The following is a 15,228-nucleotide window of genomic DNA, read 5'->3' as shown; positions in this document are numbered from 1 at the left end:
ATGCCTCACTCTTCACCTGCACTTTGGCTGAGTAAGAAGATTTAGAGCCTATCCACTTGGGGTTTTTTCTGGAGAACAAACCTTGGTATCTTACTGGGACATAAGGGCTGGGTATTCTCCATGATAACTGTGATAGGGAAACATCTTTGATCTATCTAGAGCCTAGACTCTACCCTTCCATGCCTCAATTTGAGGTAAAAGTAATCATCTTACAGAGGCTTTGTTGTGATAAGTGAGGTTTTATATTTATGTGCATATGTATATATGTACCTGTGTAACAGGTATACATACATATATACACATACATACACACACAGTGCTTTGAGCAGCATTTATCGTTCGGTAAACATTCAGTACTTATTAGTGCTTAATTTGTAGTAGGCGCACTGTATTAGACTGTCCAGGCAGTGAGTGCACTGTTTGGCTAACTCCAAGGAGTGCATATTCCCATGGACTACAGTGCAACCCAGTGGCTCTAAGTAGTATAATTCTTCTAGTGGGATTTTGTGATACAAAAGAGACATGTCTTGTCTCTTAATATTAAACCATAAGTCTGAAATGCTCTCAAAACAGCTTTTTAAAAAAGGCAGTCTAACTTGAGAAAAAAAATTAAGGAAATGGAAAAAAAGTTTTTTTAATATCACATTTCTTATCTGGTGCTTCTCATAGCACTCGAACCACTGGAGGTTTCTGGCACTCTATTAGGTATTTTGGAAGTGGTTGTCTCATTTCAGTGGGAAAAGGCATAAAACAATTTTATTCATATATGTTTCAGAAATGTAAAGTTTAACATTAATTTTCAACATAATTCCATTAGTTTTAAAAATAATTGTTGTGTCATAAAATTTTTAACCTGTGCTGTAAGCAAATCATTGGTCAATTAGTGTCAAATAACACTCAGGTAATGGCAGTAAGATGAGGACTCATTCATGTTATGGGCCTGCTCTGTAAGGCAGTGAGTGCTCCAGATGCTAAGGAGACAAATAAAAGACAAAAATTTCTGTTCTTATGGAGCTGACATTTTAGAGCATAGGAAGACATTAAACAAAATAAAATATACTATAAATTATATGTTGATAATGTTGTGGAGAAAATTAAAATAAGAAAAGAGGTAGAGAGTGACTAAGGGGTTGGGGAAAAGGGTAGTGTAATTTTCAATAAACAGAGGAGTCTTCACTAAGATGACTCAGTACCTGAAGTTGGGTGGGGTAAGAAGCCATATAGATACATATCTAGGGGAAGAGCATTCCTGAAGGATAGAAATGCAAAGGCCTGGAGATAGGAGTGGGAAAGTAGTGTGGCAGGAAGACAATAAGAGAAAGGGAAATGATAGGAGACTTAGAGGTAAGGGTAACTTAACTAATGCTTTGGAAGCCATTGTAAATGTGTTTCTCTGTTACCTTTTATTTGTTAATGTTCCTTTATTTCTGAGCATCAAGTGGATAAAGTATGTAAGAGTAGAAAAGTGGTATCTAGCACATAGTAGATGCCTACTGAATGTTTATTGAATTAATTTATATGGTAAGGTGTTTAAAGGTATTTTAAAGATCCTGTGTTCCCTTGCTGAAGGAATACTTTTCATTTTTAACTGCTTCATATAATAGAATTTTTCTGATACTCCTCTATATTTAGTTTACAATTTCAGAGTATTTGCCACCTTTAGTAATATTTGTTATTGAATAGATGTTATCTTTAAATAACATAAGCATCTATTTTTATTAGCTCTAGTATTCATAATAGAATCTAGTTTTCTCTGAATCAGTAATTCACTTATATTATAAAACAAAGATTCACACATTTTTATAAAAGTGAATAAATCACATTTCTTTTAAGTCCTATATTTAGATTGATTTCTTTAAAAGTCTTTACGTTTTTCTCTTTATTATTTAGTTTGTTTCAAGTTATTTTAATTGAGGGGTCCTTATTTGTTTTTCTCAGAGTGGAACACGTTTTACAAATTCTATTTTTTTGAATTTATTGAGACTCGTTTTGTGGCCTAATGTATATGATCTATTCTGGAGAATGTTCCATGTGCACTTGAAAAGAATGTGTATTCTGCTGTTATAGGATGGAATGTTCTCAATCATTTCCTCCCGAGAATATACTTATACCAAAAAGTATCCCTGGTTTTCAAAAAGTTCACTGGTCCACTTTTAGAAATTTAATGCCTCCATGTAGTCTAGTCATTCTGCTGGTTGATGGTGTTAATATATATGAGAGTCTAAGATTTAATGTTGAGTGCTTAGGAGAACAAGAAAAAGTATACAAGGAGTGGATAGGCAAAGTATTTTAACATACTGTCTTAGATGGTTTCGTGATCGCCAGGTAAGCCCTATCCTTTCATTTTCTGAAAAAGTGTGCACGTTTGTAGAAAGCTTTGCCCCCTGTCCTTTTTTTGATTTATACTTTCAATCAGTCTGAGAGATGATTCTGGGGTTGGGAATAATGAAGATGTGAACAGGGAGTCATAATGTTGAAACTGGACGTTCAGATCTTTATAGCATGATTTCCTTATTTTTCAAAGAGCAGAAGAATCCCATCGTATATCATGTTCTGGTTGGACTCCTTTCTTATCGTTTGCTGGAGTTTGAACTTCAGAGCTATGGTGTCAACCCTGCTGTAGTATCTCAGGGGAGCTCCTAGTGTGGGGCTGGTGTCATGGCTCACCCTCCAACCTTTCCTTCTTCACTTCAGCCTCCAGCTCTGAGCTTTCCAATCCCCAGAGTAGCAAATGTTGAAAGAAGTTGCACAGGTAAGTATGTGATGGGAAGGTCTGGGGTAAAAATGGTATTGTCGTCAGTATTTTGAGGGTGGATGTTGGGCCATTTACCAGTGAGTCATTTTGTTAGCTTAAAAATATGTTTTGTAAATCAGTTTTCTCATAAAACCATCATAAATTATTAAATAGAAGAGTCTAGTGTCCTAAGAAATAATTTTACTTTTTTGTTAAGATACGAAACAGAAAACCTTAAACTGAATAAACCATTAGTATAATACAAAGGAAGGTTATTAGATTTTTTCAGCAACTTCATATTTTTCCACAGTATGGCAGGACCAGAGAGTTTGTTTTCAGAAAAGAAGCTAAGAAACAAAGTTGGGGAAGGTGTAAATTCATAGACTTATAATTTTGCTATGTGTAACTTGGTCTCAGAATGGGGCAAGTTTTAGTTTCCTTCCACTAGCTTTAGACATGCTCTTCTTCTATTTCTCAAGATTTTAGGCAAGTGGCTGTACTTTTAATACCTGCAGGAATAGAAACTTCAAGTATCTTTTTCTCTGAGGTCTACACAGGAAGACTGGCATATTTCTACCATCTTGGGGTTTGAGATTAACAAAAATGAGTGTAGGAGCAGTGAGGGCATAATGTCTGCTACAAAAGTTCAGCTAAGATTTGTTAAATGAATAAGGTCACCAGATTGTGTGTGTGTGAAATTCTAACACTCCGGGCATTTTCTCTTTGTCTGCATTGTACTGGAAATCATGATCTAACATTATAGATTTTTTCTCCTTAATGTATGGTTATTAGAAATAATTTTCTAGCAATGTAGCCCTAGGTCCACACTACTTTGCTTACTAATACTGCCCTTTTGGGCTCTTGCTTCTCAGAAAGCCTTCAAAAATTGTTTCTTCCATTCTCCCAGATTGATCCTGTATAATTCTTAATCAAGTGATTTCTACATTCTTTTGCACATAACAAGACATTCAAAATTATATCCAGGGAAAGGAGACAATATGGCCTATGATTGCTAACATTTCTTCAGAGAAAGTGTGTCACACTCAAAGAGTTTGGGACACTGACTGTTTGGCACTTTAGGCCCTCAAAGTATAGAATCCTCAGCAATTTATCCCCCCTTTTCTTCCCTTAAATTCTGGAGTTTCTTGTTTTGTTTTGTTGTTTTTGTTTTAAATTTACTAGGAGCCTTGTAGAAATACATAGTCCCTTGACAAAGCGGACCATACATCCAGTTTCTTCTGGATTTCCCTTCCTTCCTTCCTCTTTATTAGACTGATCCTTCCTGGGCGCCTGGGTGGCTCAGTTGGTTAAGCGACTGCCTTCGGCTCAGGTCATGATCCAGGAGTCCTGGGATCGAGTCCCGCATCGGGCTCCCTGCTCAGCGGGGGGTCTGCTTGTCCCTCTGACCCTCTTCCCTCTCTTGCTCTCTGTCTCTCATTCTCTCTCTCTCTCAAATAAATAAATAAAATCTTTAAAAAAAAAATAGACTGATCCTTCCTCTTAAGGTTTAAAATTGGTTTAAGATACTGTATTCATTCTCATTCAAAAGTTTGCCTTACGCTTACAGGATTTGTTTTGTATCCTAAACATAAAGATTTTCTGTTGTTGTGTATCCTTTCACTTGTACATAATAGATTTATATCCGAATATTTAAGGAAGAAGTACTGTAATTTTAGGACCTATTAATGTGATTTCTCAACTCTAATAACTTATTGCTCATAAGGCATACCAATTACAGTTGGTTCTTTAGTTGGTATACGATCGTGTGCTTTCTTTTGTGGATTAGCACGTTTATTAGAGTTTTGTTTTAGGATGATGTACTTTTTAAAGCTTACATATTGGTGGTTCAGTTTTGAATCTGTTATAAGGCATATTGATACAGGTGATTTTAAGATTCTGGAAAATCACAAAATCTGTTTCTTCAGGTTGAAGCATACACAACATATTCTCCCTAGATCAAAGTCAAACAGATAGGGGCATTTATAGACTTAGTAACACTTTTTAGAGAATTTGTAGATTTTTGGGGTGCACTTTAAGAAATGGTGTACATAGGGCGCCTGGGTGGCTCAGTTGGTTAAGCGACTGCCTTCGGCTCAGGTCATGATCCTGGAGTCCCAGGATCGAGTCCCGCATCGGGCTCCCTGCTCGGCAGGGAGCCTGCTTCTCCCTCTGACCCTCCTCCCTCTCATGCTCTCTGTCTCAAATAAATAAATAAAATCTTTAAAAAAAAAAAAAAAAGAAATGGTGTACATGATTTTGGGGAATATCATCTGAGTAAAGCAGCTTCAGACAATAGATTTTAGTAGATGGTTTTGGATTAGGAAGAGTGATGTGTTATTTTCTGTCTCTTTGCTTGAACTCTCCATTTTTTTCTTGGATATGTGCTACCCTGGTTTTGTTTTTGTTGTTGTCATTGTTGGATAAGACCTCTTACAAAATAGCTCTGTAACCCCTGGAAAGGACTCTGTGCCAGAATATTTACCTGCTCTCCAAAATAATGATTATGGATACGTTCATATAGGCCCCCAGTTTTTTGCTGAGTCACTTTTCCAGCCAGAGTCATATGTTCCCTGTGCATCTACCTTTTAAATGCCTTTTCAGTATTCATTAAGGCTTTTAATTGTTCATTTGTTGGGCATTCTGCATTTGCTAAAAGTGAGGTGAATTGCTTTTATTTATTTCTATGCTGTTGGTTCAAGTGGATGAGTTTAGAAATTCTGCCTCTAAAATTTATTTAAACCTTCATTTTTCTTAAATCCATCGTAAGCAGATTCTTAAACTATTCATTATGTATTTGTCATACTGTAAATATCAAGCCATAGTATTCTGGAACTGGTAGGACTTAATAAGAAATACGTTTCTTTTTTTTTTTTTTTCTTTTTTAAAGATTTTATTTATTTATTTGACAGAGAGACACAGCGAGAGAGGGAACACAAGCAGGGGCAGAGGCAGAGGGAGAAGCAGGCTTCCCGCCGAGCAGGGAGCCCAATGCAGGGCTTGATCCCAGGACCTGGGATCATGACCTGAGACGAAGGCAGACGCTCAACGACTGAGCCACCCAGGCACCCCAAGAAATACGTTTTTTATATGAGAAGAGAAAGATCGATTGTTCTTTTTCTAAAGATATTCAGATATTGAGTTCTTTGTTTTTTCAGAAGCTAGATTTTTATTTTTTTCCAGTGTATGTATCCTTTTCTCCTTAAGCCCATTTTTTTTTATTGTTTTTTTAGGAATGAAATAAAATTATTTATAATAGATGTGAAACGGGATTGGTAGCTCAGAATCCCGTTACTGAAAAATACTCCTAAAACAAAAATTCCTTCGGTTATAAATATTTCTAGGTTGTCATATAATACTTGATATAGGAATGTTCTGGTTTCACAGAGTTTGGGCAGTATCTCAGTGAGATTTGACCTGTCACTTTTCCCTGGATGGGTAATAATAAGAATACCAGATTATCTTCAAATATTATGGCTTCTCATGATTGGTTTCAAATGTTGATTGACTACATCTTGATAAAGCTGGTAAATATTAATGGTAATTGTGATTTTTTATTTCTGTTTACTTTGTAGACAACAGAGAACTTGTGTGCATATGTATGTGAAGTGTTTGTTGATAGTGGATGTGGAATTGGGAGGGACACAAAAGGAAGAAGTCAAATTCTTTATTCAGCAATCAGAGTGAATTAGTAAAATCTTCATTAGGGAAACTGTAAAGAAAGGAACAGTCTATTCACCTCCCCTCCAAGGCACCATATAACTTATATGTGGCGCATTTTATCCTTTATAATACAAGGTAGGAGCAAATTCTGTTGCCAGAGATGAAAAAAAATTCACGACTATCAAAAAGTCTTCGTACTTTAAAGTTTGTGAAATAGTTGACTTTATGGTGGGGCACATGTATCAGCGTGTTAGCAGTAAAACTCCTGGCTACTAGAATCTACAAGAAGTTGCCATTAGGGATTTATTCTTATTTGAACCCATTTAATAGATGTATTCTACACATTCAACGCTACAATGTCTATTTTAGTGGTTTATAATGAAATTTAGAGATTTTATTAATTCCTTGAAGGATTAAATTATATTCACTGTATTTAGAAAGTACTTAAAAATATTAGTTGATTTGGAATATGGAAACAGTAATTTTAATTGGTGTAATAGTGTTCTTTTAAGCATAATTTTATCCTAAAATTAATGGAACTTTGTCTAAAATAGGTACGATCAGTTTGGTAGTGAGTGGCTTTTGTTTCATGTACCTCTAGTCAGTTCATTCTCATTTTTCTGCTAAAGAGATCTTTTTGACATGCACAAATACTTGATTGTAACATCCTCTATTTACGTTGTTCACTGCAAAATAAGTGCCCTTCCCTTTTTGCCCCTTACTCCTTTTCCCATCATGAAGCTTACAGTTTGGGGAGAAAATACACATTAAACTATTAGTTGTATGTGTGAGAGTCAGTGTACTGTAGTGGTTACAAAGGGGGGGAACTCTAGCAGATTGCCTGGATTCATATCCCATCTCTGTCACTTACCAGATAACGGAACCTTGGGCACATCAGATATATGACCTTGGGCATGTTATCCAACTTCTCCATTTCTCATCTAAAAATGAGGACTACACAAGTAAATACTTGAGAATCGATTACATAATCAATTTTAAAGCATTTAGAGTATACTGCCTGGCACATAGTAAGTGGTCAATGAAAGTTATTTTTTATTATTGTATGATTGTAGTTTCAGTAACGTATTTTCAGTGACTGTAAATCAGGAACCCTAACTTAGTGTGAAAGTTTCCAGTGGGAGAAAGAACATTCTAAATAGAGATATCAGCATATACAAAGGCCCTGAGGTGGGAAAGATCTTGTGTTGGTGTGGCAGCAGTTTAGTGGTGGCAGGGGACCTGTGGAGAGAGTTAAGGTCAGAGAGTTTACATAGGACCTCGTAAGCCTTAAAATTGTTTTAGGAAGCTGTTGAGGCATTTCAATCAGTTAGGGCTACAGAATTACATTTTTATTTTAAAAGTTCACTTTGGCTAATGTGGGAGAGTAGATTTGAGGAGAATTAAGAATGGGTTAATAAAGATCTGTTTGGAGGATATTGGAGATGCTTGTGCTAGGAAAGATATGGATAATGTCAGTATTTAAAGTTAGTCTAGTCAGCTTGAGTTTCAATTGTTGAAGAACATAGACATTACAGATGGCATTTTGCAGAGATTAACATGAATAGGAACAACTGTGAATAACTCAAATTAAGCTTGAGGCATAAGTTTTGTTTGGGGTTTTGAGATAATTACTGCTACACAGTTACTTTAAGGTCATGATCTCAGGAATCTTGGTCTGTATGCTCTAGATAGGAGAAATTAACAAGAGATGAGAACAAGAGAGTGAGTCAGTGTAGTGGTTATTGGAATGGCACCATAATAAACTGTTAGTTAAGGGAAGTCTGACTTAGTTCATCACCTAGATTTTTGTGCCTGGTTTTCCTGCCTATGCTGTTTCCCTCTTAACCTGGCGTTGAAGTCCAGGCCTACTTTTCCTTACCACCTATCACCATTCTTCCAGACTTCCTCTCTTTTAGTTATAGTGAAAGTCTTGTTTCTTGGGCTTTCTCTCACTTCTGAGCACTTGTGCATGCTGTCTCTTATGCCACAAGTTTGCTTCCACCTCCCACCCACACACTTGAACTTTTAAAATTTTTTAATCTTTTTTAATCAAGTCTTTGTTCAAACATTAGTTCTTTACAATAAAATCTTATAGTCAGTTTCCCTCAGACACAGATATTCCCTCATTTGTGTTCCCAAAGTACCTGTGCAGGTTTTCATATTGTAATTGTTTATTTACAGATACGTTTCCCAGCTAGAGTATGAGCTTGTTCAAGACTAGGAGCTGTTACTTATTCGGCTTTTGTGTTCACTACCATAATTTTTTTAAAAAAGACTTTATTTATTTATTTGAGAGAGAGAGAGCATGGGGGGGGGTAGAGGGAGGAGAAGCAGGCTCCCTGCTGAGCAGGGGCCCCCCCACCCCCACCCCAATGCGGGGCTCTATCCCATGACCCAGCGACCATGACCTGAGCCGAAGGCAGATGCTTAACTGAGCCATCCAGGCGCTCCACGTTACCACAGTTTTTGGCATAATTCATATAATATTCCCTCAGCATGTTCTTTGAAATGTGAAAGCAGATCAGTCAGGAGGCTAAAACAAACTAGTTCAGAGCTTAAACTAAGGTGATGGTAGGAAGAATGGCAAAAACAGATGTGAAAGCCACTTTGAAGAAAGGATAGAACTTGATGTACAGAACAAAGCAAGAGAAAGTAACTTAGAAAATCAGTTTTAAATATTAACTGATTTAGTTTATTAATTGTACTTCTCAGGTAGAAATGTTTAGGAGTACTTTAAAATTTGCTGCTAGAACCTTGAGTTAAGCCTGGAGATAGATTTTGAAATCAACCTGCATTTGTTTGCTGTCAGGAAAAGGACCACTCTGCCATGGATGTGTTTCTGTCCCTGGGAATAGGATTCCATGCCTGGGCCAGCATTTGCCAGCATTATAGACAATAAATGATTTCAGAGTAAGTTCCTCTCCAGAGGCCTTGGTGAAGGAAATAATGTGTAAGATTAAATATCATCCTGCCTTGGATATGATCTGATTCTATTTTTCACCCTTTCCTATGTGTTTTTTTCTGTATATGTATATACACATATACACGTATATATTTTCAAGTTTTCATTTATAAAGTGTCCTAGTTTTGTTTCCCTGACTTTTTATAAAGCTCCAGGCCTTGCTTCTTACTCCTGTTCTTTAATTGTCATCCATCTGACCTGGGGCCACTTTACTAGTCTTTGAAGTTACTGGTTTAGATCATCTTAAGTTTGGGGTTCTGCAAACTCTTTTTTTGTGATTATTCTGATTTACTGCATTTGAGTTTGAAATACTGTATTTAAATGTTGAGAGTGTCATACCTTAGGAATTCATAACTAGTCCAAATTAAATTATGACATATACTGGGAAAATCCAGCCAACTCAGTGCTTCCATTCTGCCTGTCACTTTAATCCCCCTCTCTGTACTACTTCATTTTGAGACCAGCTCTTTTGCAGGGTTGGGGGGGTGGGGTTTGGGGGGCTTAGGCTGATAGAAAGGAGTAGTGTAAGCTAACCTATGTATATACTTTCTGATTAGAGTTTGTGGAATCAGAGGATAAAATGTCTATTAAATGTTTTAGATCTGTGTTCAAAAAAGGCTTAAGAAACTGCTTTTGGTGTTTACATATGTCATATCATATTCTTTCTTGGTAACATCTCACTTTTTACTTACTTTTTGTAACATCTGGTTTGAAAGTCAAGAGAGAAGGTGGTCAGTTAACAAAGTAGGTGTAAGCCCTTGATATATTTGCTTGAAAAAAGCTGACAAATTGTATCTACCAAAGATTCTATGGTATATATAATGTAAAATGTAGTATGATTTTATTTTAAATTATTTTTTTAAATTTTCATTTACCAAATTGACTTTACTATATTTGGCATTACCAGTAATTTCAATATAGTGTTGACATATCCTCTTTGAAATTGATAAAAATTGATTTCTAGATTCCTTTGATTCTTATTTATTCTCTTCCAGGAGATAACGTGAACACCTTACCCTTTGGTATCATCCATTCATCCATCCATTAGTGTCAGGTCTCTCTCAAAATAGATCCTTTTTCTAACCGTGTCTCACCACTTCTGCCACTACCACTGTAGTCTAAGCTACGGTCTTTTCTGACTGCCTGCTTCCCTTCTTCACTCTTGCTTCCTCTTTTGCCCATTCCTTACAGAATAACTGCAATCGTTAAATATATATACATATGCCAAATTATGTTACTGAAGCTATCCCCAAGCCCTTTTGACTTCTATCTCACATAGAATAAAATCCAAAGTTCCTTAGGGCCTGCAAGGCACAGCATGATTTGGGACCACCAGTATCTCTGACTTCAGTTTCTCCCATTCTCCCGTAAGTTCCTACTGCTTGAGTCACACCACTGAGGATCTTGATGTTCCCTGTCTGTTGAATGGTCTTCCTACAGGTCTTTGCCTAGTTAGTTCGCTTCTCTGCTTGATTGTTATCTTCTTAGTTTCATCGTTCAGGGCTATTTAAAATACTTTTCTTACCCCATTGCGTCATTCTATGTGGAATAAAGTACAGACCCTTAAAAATAAAATAAACTAGCTTTTATAAGAAACTTACAATGTTGTTCTGTCTTTTTCTTTCCTTTTCCCTTTCCTTTCCTTTCCTTTTCTTTTTTCCTTTTTTTGCCCGGGATCAGATAATTCTTTGTTTCATCTTAGTACCTATTCCTGGACTGGTGTTGCATTTGGAGAGGAGAGTGTTTACATTCTTACCTTTCTTTTTTTACTGAAGTCATGTAAGAATATTTAGTATTTTCACTGATATGTAATTTCTTTGTTGAAGCACACAAAACAAAAATGAAATTCTGTATATTTGTGTTTTCTCCTTCTCTCCCTCCCTCCGTCCCTGTCTCTCTCACTCTCTTGCTCGCTCGCTCGCTCTCTCTCTCACACACACACACACACACACACACACAGCAGGAGTGTGGGAAAATCTTGTATTAATAAACGAGAAACATTTCTGTTTCCTTTGTCTGAGACATTTCATATGTTTAGTTTCGCTTTCAAACAGTAAATGAAGTTTTTTATTCTATATAGTTAATTTCAATTTTGGAATTTTAGGAGTCTATAATTGGTTTTGATGATAAATGTTATACAAAAATTGTCAAATGAAGATTTTGCTATGTATCCATTGAGTTGATTTATGTGTATATGATTTGATGAGAGGTAACCCTGATATTCTGAAATTTTACTGAATTCTCTAGGTATCATGCCATTTCCCCATGCTTATCCTTACTTAGAATTCAGTAGTAATGGTCCTTTAAAAGAGAATTAAATGTATCCTTAACTTTAAAAAAAAAAAAACTTTTAAAATGTCATCTGTAAAGAGTCTTAATTTGCAGACTAAAGTTTTTTCCACTGTTACTTTTCTGTAATAAAACTCCCTAAAAAACACTTCTTTTTCCTGTTAAGGACTACTTAGGGGGTTGGTGGATAGGCATGTGGGATTCTACTCCCTGATTCTGAAGAGTTTTTATGAGATTTACCAGGGAGTCTCCTACTAAAAAAGATTCAGTATATTCTAACAAAATAATAAAACCTTTAAAAATAACTTTCTGTATTTCACACCTAAGGAGATTAATAGCCCCAAAGCATGTCAAATTTGGTCATTAGAGACTGTAGCTTAGGGGCGCCTGGATGGCTCAGTCGTTGGGCGTCTGCCTTTGGCTTGGGTCATGATCCCAGGGTCCTGAGATCGAGCCCTGCATCAGGCTTTCCTGCCTCTCCCTGTGCCTCTCCCCCTGCTTGTGTTCCCTCTCTAGCTGTCTCTCTCTCTCTGTCAAATAAATAAATAAAATCTTTAAAAAAAAAAAAAAAAAGACTTGCAGCTTATTAGTTCACCATGTCTGCCGATAAACAGTAGTAACTACACTATCTTATTTTGAAAGGAGAAATAAAAGTTGTTCGTTTATTATTTATAATTGAAGAAAATACCCTTATTCATAATGAGTGTACAAGACAGATGTCAAATTTGATGTTTTTCACCAAAATTTTTGTGATAAGTTGTAGTCACCATGTATTCAAGTCCTTCACAAGTGTCTTCCATCATGACATTTCACTTTACTTTGGACTACAAAGTACCATTGTTGGGAGACACATTGACCATAAATAACCTAGTCAGTTGATAGTTTTGGAAACTTTATAAAGAGGTCATCCTTAGGGGAAAAAATTAGCACGGGGGCGCCTGCCTGGCTCAGTTGGTAGAGCATGTGACTCTTGATCTTGGGGTCGTGAGTTTGAGCCTCACATTGGGTGGAGAGATTACCTAAATAAAAGAAGCGTGAAGACCATTTTCTAGCATTGCCTTAAAAAAAAAAAAGAATTAACATAGAGTTAGTAATTATTTGTATTGGTGTGGGCTCAAAATTACTAGTGTTGGATGTGGGAAAGACTTAAAAAACAAAAGAGTAATAAGCAGGTTACATAACAGAAATCATAAATTTACACCAGGATGATAAATGAAACATCACTGTTATGAGTGGGTACTTGTGGCTTGAGATAAAGCTTCTAGTTTGCCATTATAAGCGGACTCAGAAAGTGGTGTATCTCAATAAACATAGATTGTAAGTGAAGATGATATGCTCTGAAAAACAGATCATTTACAAAGTAGACCGTGATGACAAAGATACTAATATTGAAGATACGTGTGAAGATTTTGAATAATTAAACCCAAAGTTAATTTTTAAAAAATCTTTCTATGGGAAAATTATATTTGAGGTTGCAAATTCTCAAGAATAAGTGATATTTATTTCTTTAAAGTAGAATTATTGCATGATAGACTTTATTAAGTTTCTCCTCTTGCTGTTAGAGCCTGGAAGCAAAAATTTAATGCTATATTGTTACAGTTAGATTTATGACTTTTTCACATGCCCCATTAGCCCTTAGTTGATCTGTTTCTTTATCTTAGCATTGTTTTCTTCATTTTCTGTTTTCCACATAGGAGTTTGGTAAAGCTTGACATTTTCCAAAATATTACTCTTGATAAAAGCAATATTTTTGTTTAGGTGACAAACAGCATGTTTGGTGCTTCAAGAAAGAAGTTTGTAGAGGGGGTCGACAGTGACTACCATGACGAAAACATGTACTACAGCCAGTCTTCTATGTTTCCACATCGGTCAGAAAAGGATGTAAGTTAATCAGTTATATTGTGTTTACTCAGCAGTGTATGTCTGTTTCTTTCTGGTTCCTGAAAAGCAGTATATGAATTGCAGAATACCATGTTTGGTCGAGTGACTATGTCTTAGGCACAATGCTAGGCCCTGGGGATACAAAAATGATGAGCTTACATTTTAATGGGAGATAAAATGTCCCATGATTCTGAAGTTGGGATATGGTAATACTGTGGAAGTACTCAAAGACAAGAGGTAAACATGGTCTTACATCTAGATCATCAGTTGTTTTTTTTAACTTGTTATTTTTATATTAAAATATGCATATAGAGTAGAAAGCAGATTTGCAAGATTTAAAGATATAATGGCAAAATTAAATGAAACTTTACCTTTGCTATGGAATCTTCAGGCTGTAATCCTAAGCTTTAGTTAGTAAGAGCATCTCCTCTGTTCAGCTGTAGGAATGCTAGTATAGAAACATTTTTGAAGAACTATATTCAAAACATGGAAGATGATCTATTATAAAGGTGTGGATTAAGTACTTTGGAGGGCTAGTAATTCAGTAATCCCATTTGGAATGAAAAGATTTAACACAGCCAAGTCATAATTAGCAAATGGATAAAATATTTTTAAATAAATTAATTGTTAATTTCAAATTCAGTACACTACTGTAGTAGTCAAACCAGTTGCATTTTTGTACTTTGTACGCACCCACCTTTTTTCTCCTTTCAACCCTTTTTATAAACTTGCTATTCCTAATGTCCCTACCTATATAACAATCTATTCTAGTTATTAACCTAATGAGATTCTTACTGATGTTTAAAGCATTTATAAAATTCTAAGATATGTAACAAACGCTCTCATTTTTCATTAAAATTGATCGTTAGTAAATCTCTTCCTGTGTCTTAGAATTTCACAAATTGGCTTAATTTAGATTTAGGATTTGGGTGAATTTTTTTTCCCTCCTATTGAGGTGTTACTACCCTTTATATTTATTTGAAAACTGTGTCATATTGGCAACAATGTATCCGTTGTGTTATTAGGACTCTTCAAAATATGTGGTGACTTTCTTTATAATTAGTGTGCAGTTTAATAGCTCATTGAATAATGTCATCTCATTAATTTTCTGTTACTTTACTGACCATTTAGCTATTTGCTCTTGGATGTAAATTATAATTGAATTTGTTTTTACATTTTTCTATGTTTATGTGTTGATCTTGTAGTTAGAGAATTTGGGATATCTTCTGGTAGTGTTGCTTGCAAAAACTAATCCATGTGTGTATTACTGTGATTGTATAGTGCAAGTTGGTGGAAAAAATGGTAGTGGGATATTACTTATTGATGAAAAGCACTCATTCTGATTAGGAAGATATGAAGCTTTCAAACTGAAATCTGGAATAAAGTGTGTACAGAGAATGACAAAGATAAGAGGTCTGTCTTCTAGAGAGCAGAAATACTATATATCAGAGGTTTTTTAGTCAGAATGATACACTTACATATGTTGGTTACCATTTCTGTTTAGTCGTTTGTCACAAAAATAACACAATGATTTGCTTTATAAAACTTTTTAAATTAAGAAGGTAATAAGACAGAGAGATTAAGAATTTAGGCTCTAAAGCTTTACCCTTGTGTGTTTGGATCTTGGTTCTGCCTGTTAGCAAGAACTTCTCCAAGCCTTAGCCTTTTCTTCTTTAAACTGGGAATAATAATATAATAGCTA

General features: G+C 35.6%; 1 protein-coding gene across 5 annotated transcripts in view; it reads left to right on the top strand.

The window, feature by feature from the left end:
- CNOT2 (CCR4-NOT transcription complex subunit 2) overlaps positions 1–15,228 on the top strand; it is a 119,032-nt gene that overhangs the window by 60,861 nt on the left and 42,943 nt on the right. For 4 of the 5 annotated variants that reach the window (XM_021678659.1, XM_021678660.1, XM_021678661.1 and 1 more), the window contains one exon: positions 13,404–13,526. In XM_021678659.1, coding sequence (XP_021534334.1) covers positions 13,404–13,526 — 123 coding nt within the window. Of the gene's footprint in view, positions 1–13,403; positions 13,527–15,228 lie in introns of those variants that run through there. The other variant, XM_021678662.1, reaches the window with a different exon arrangement.

This window comes from Neomonachus schauinslandi, chromosome 5 (genome assembly GCF_002201575.2).
Source record: "Neomonachus schauinslandi chromosome 5, ASM220157v2, whole genome shotgun sequence".
Lineage (NCBI taxonomy): Eukaryota > Metazoa > Chordata > Mammalia > Carnivora > Phocidae > Neomonachus > Neomonachus schauinslandi.
Note: the sequence above shows the minus strand (reverse complement) of the source record. Positions and strands in the feature narration are given on the sequence as shown.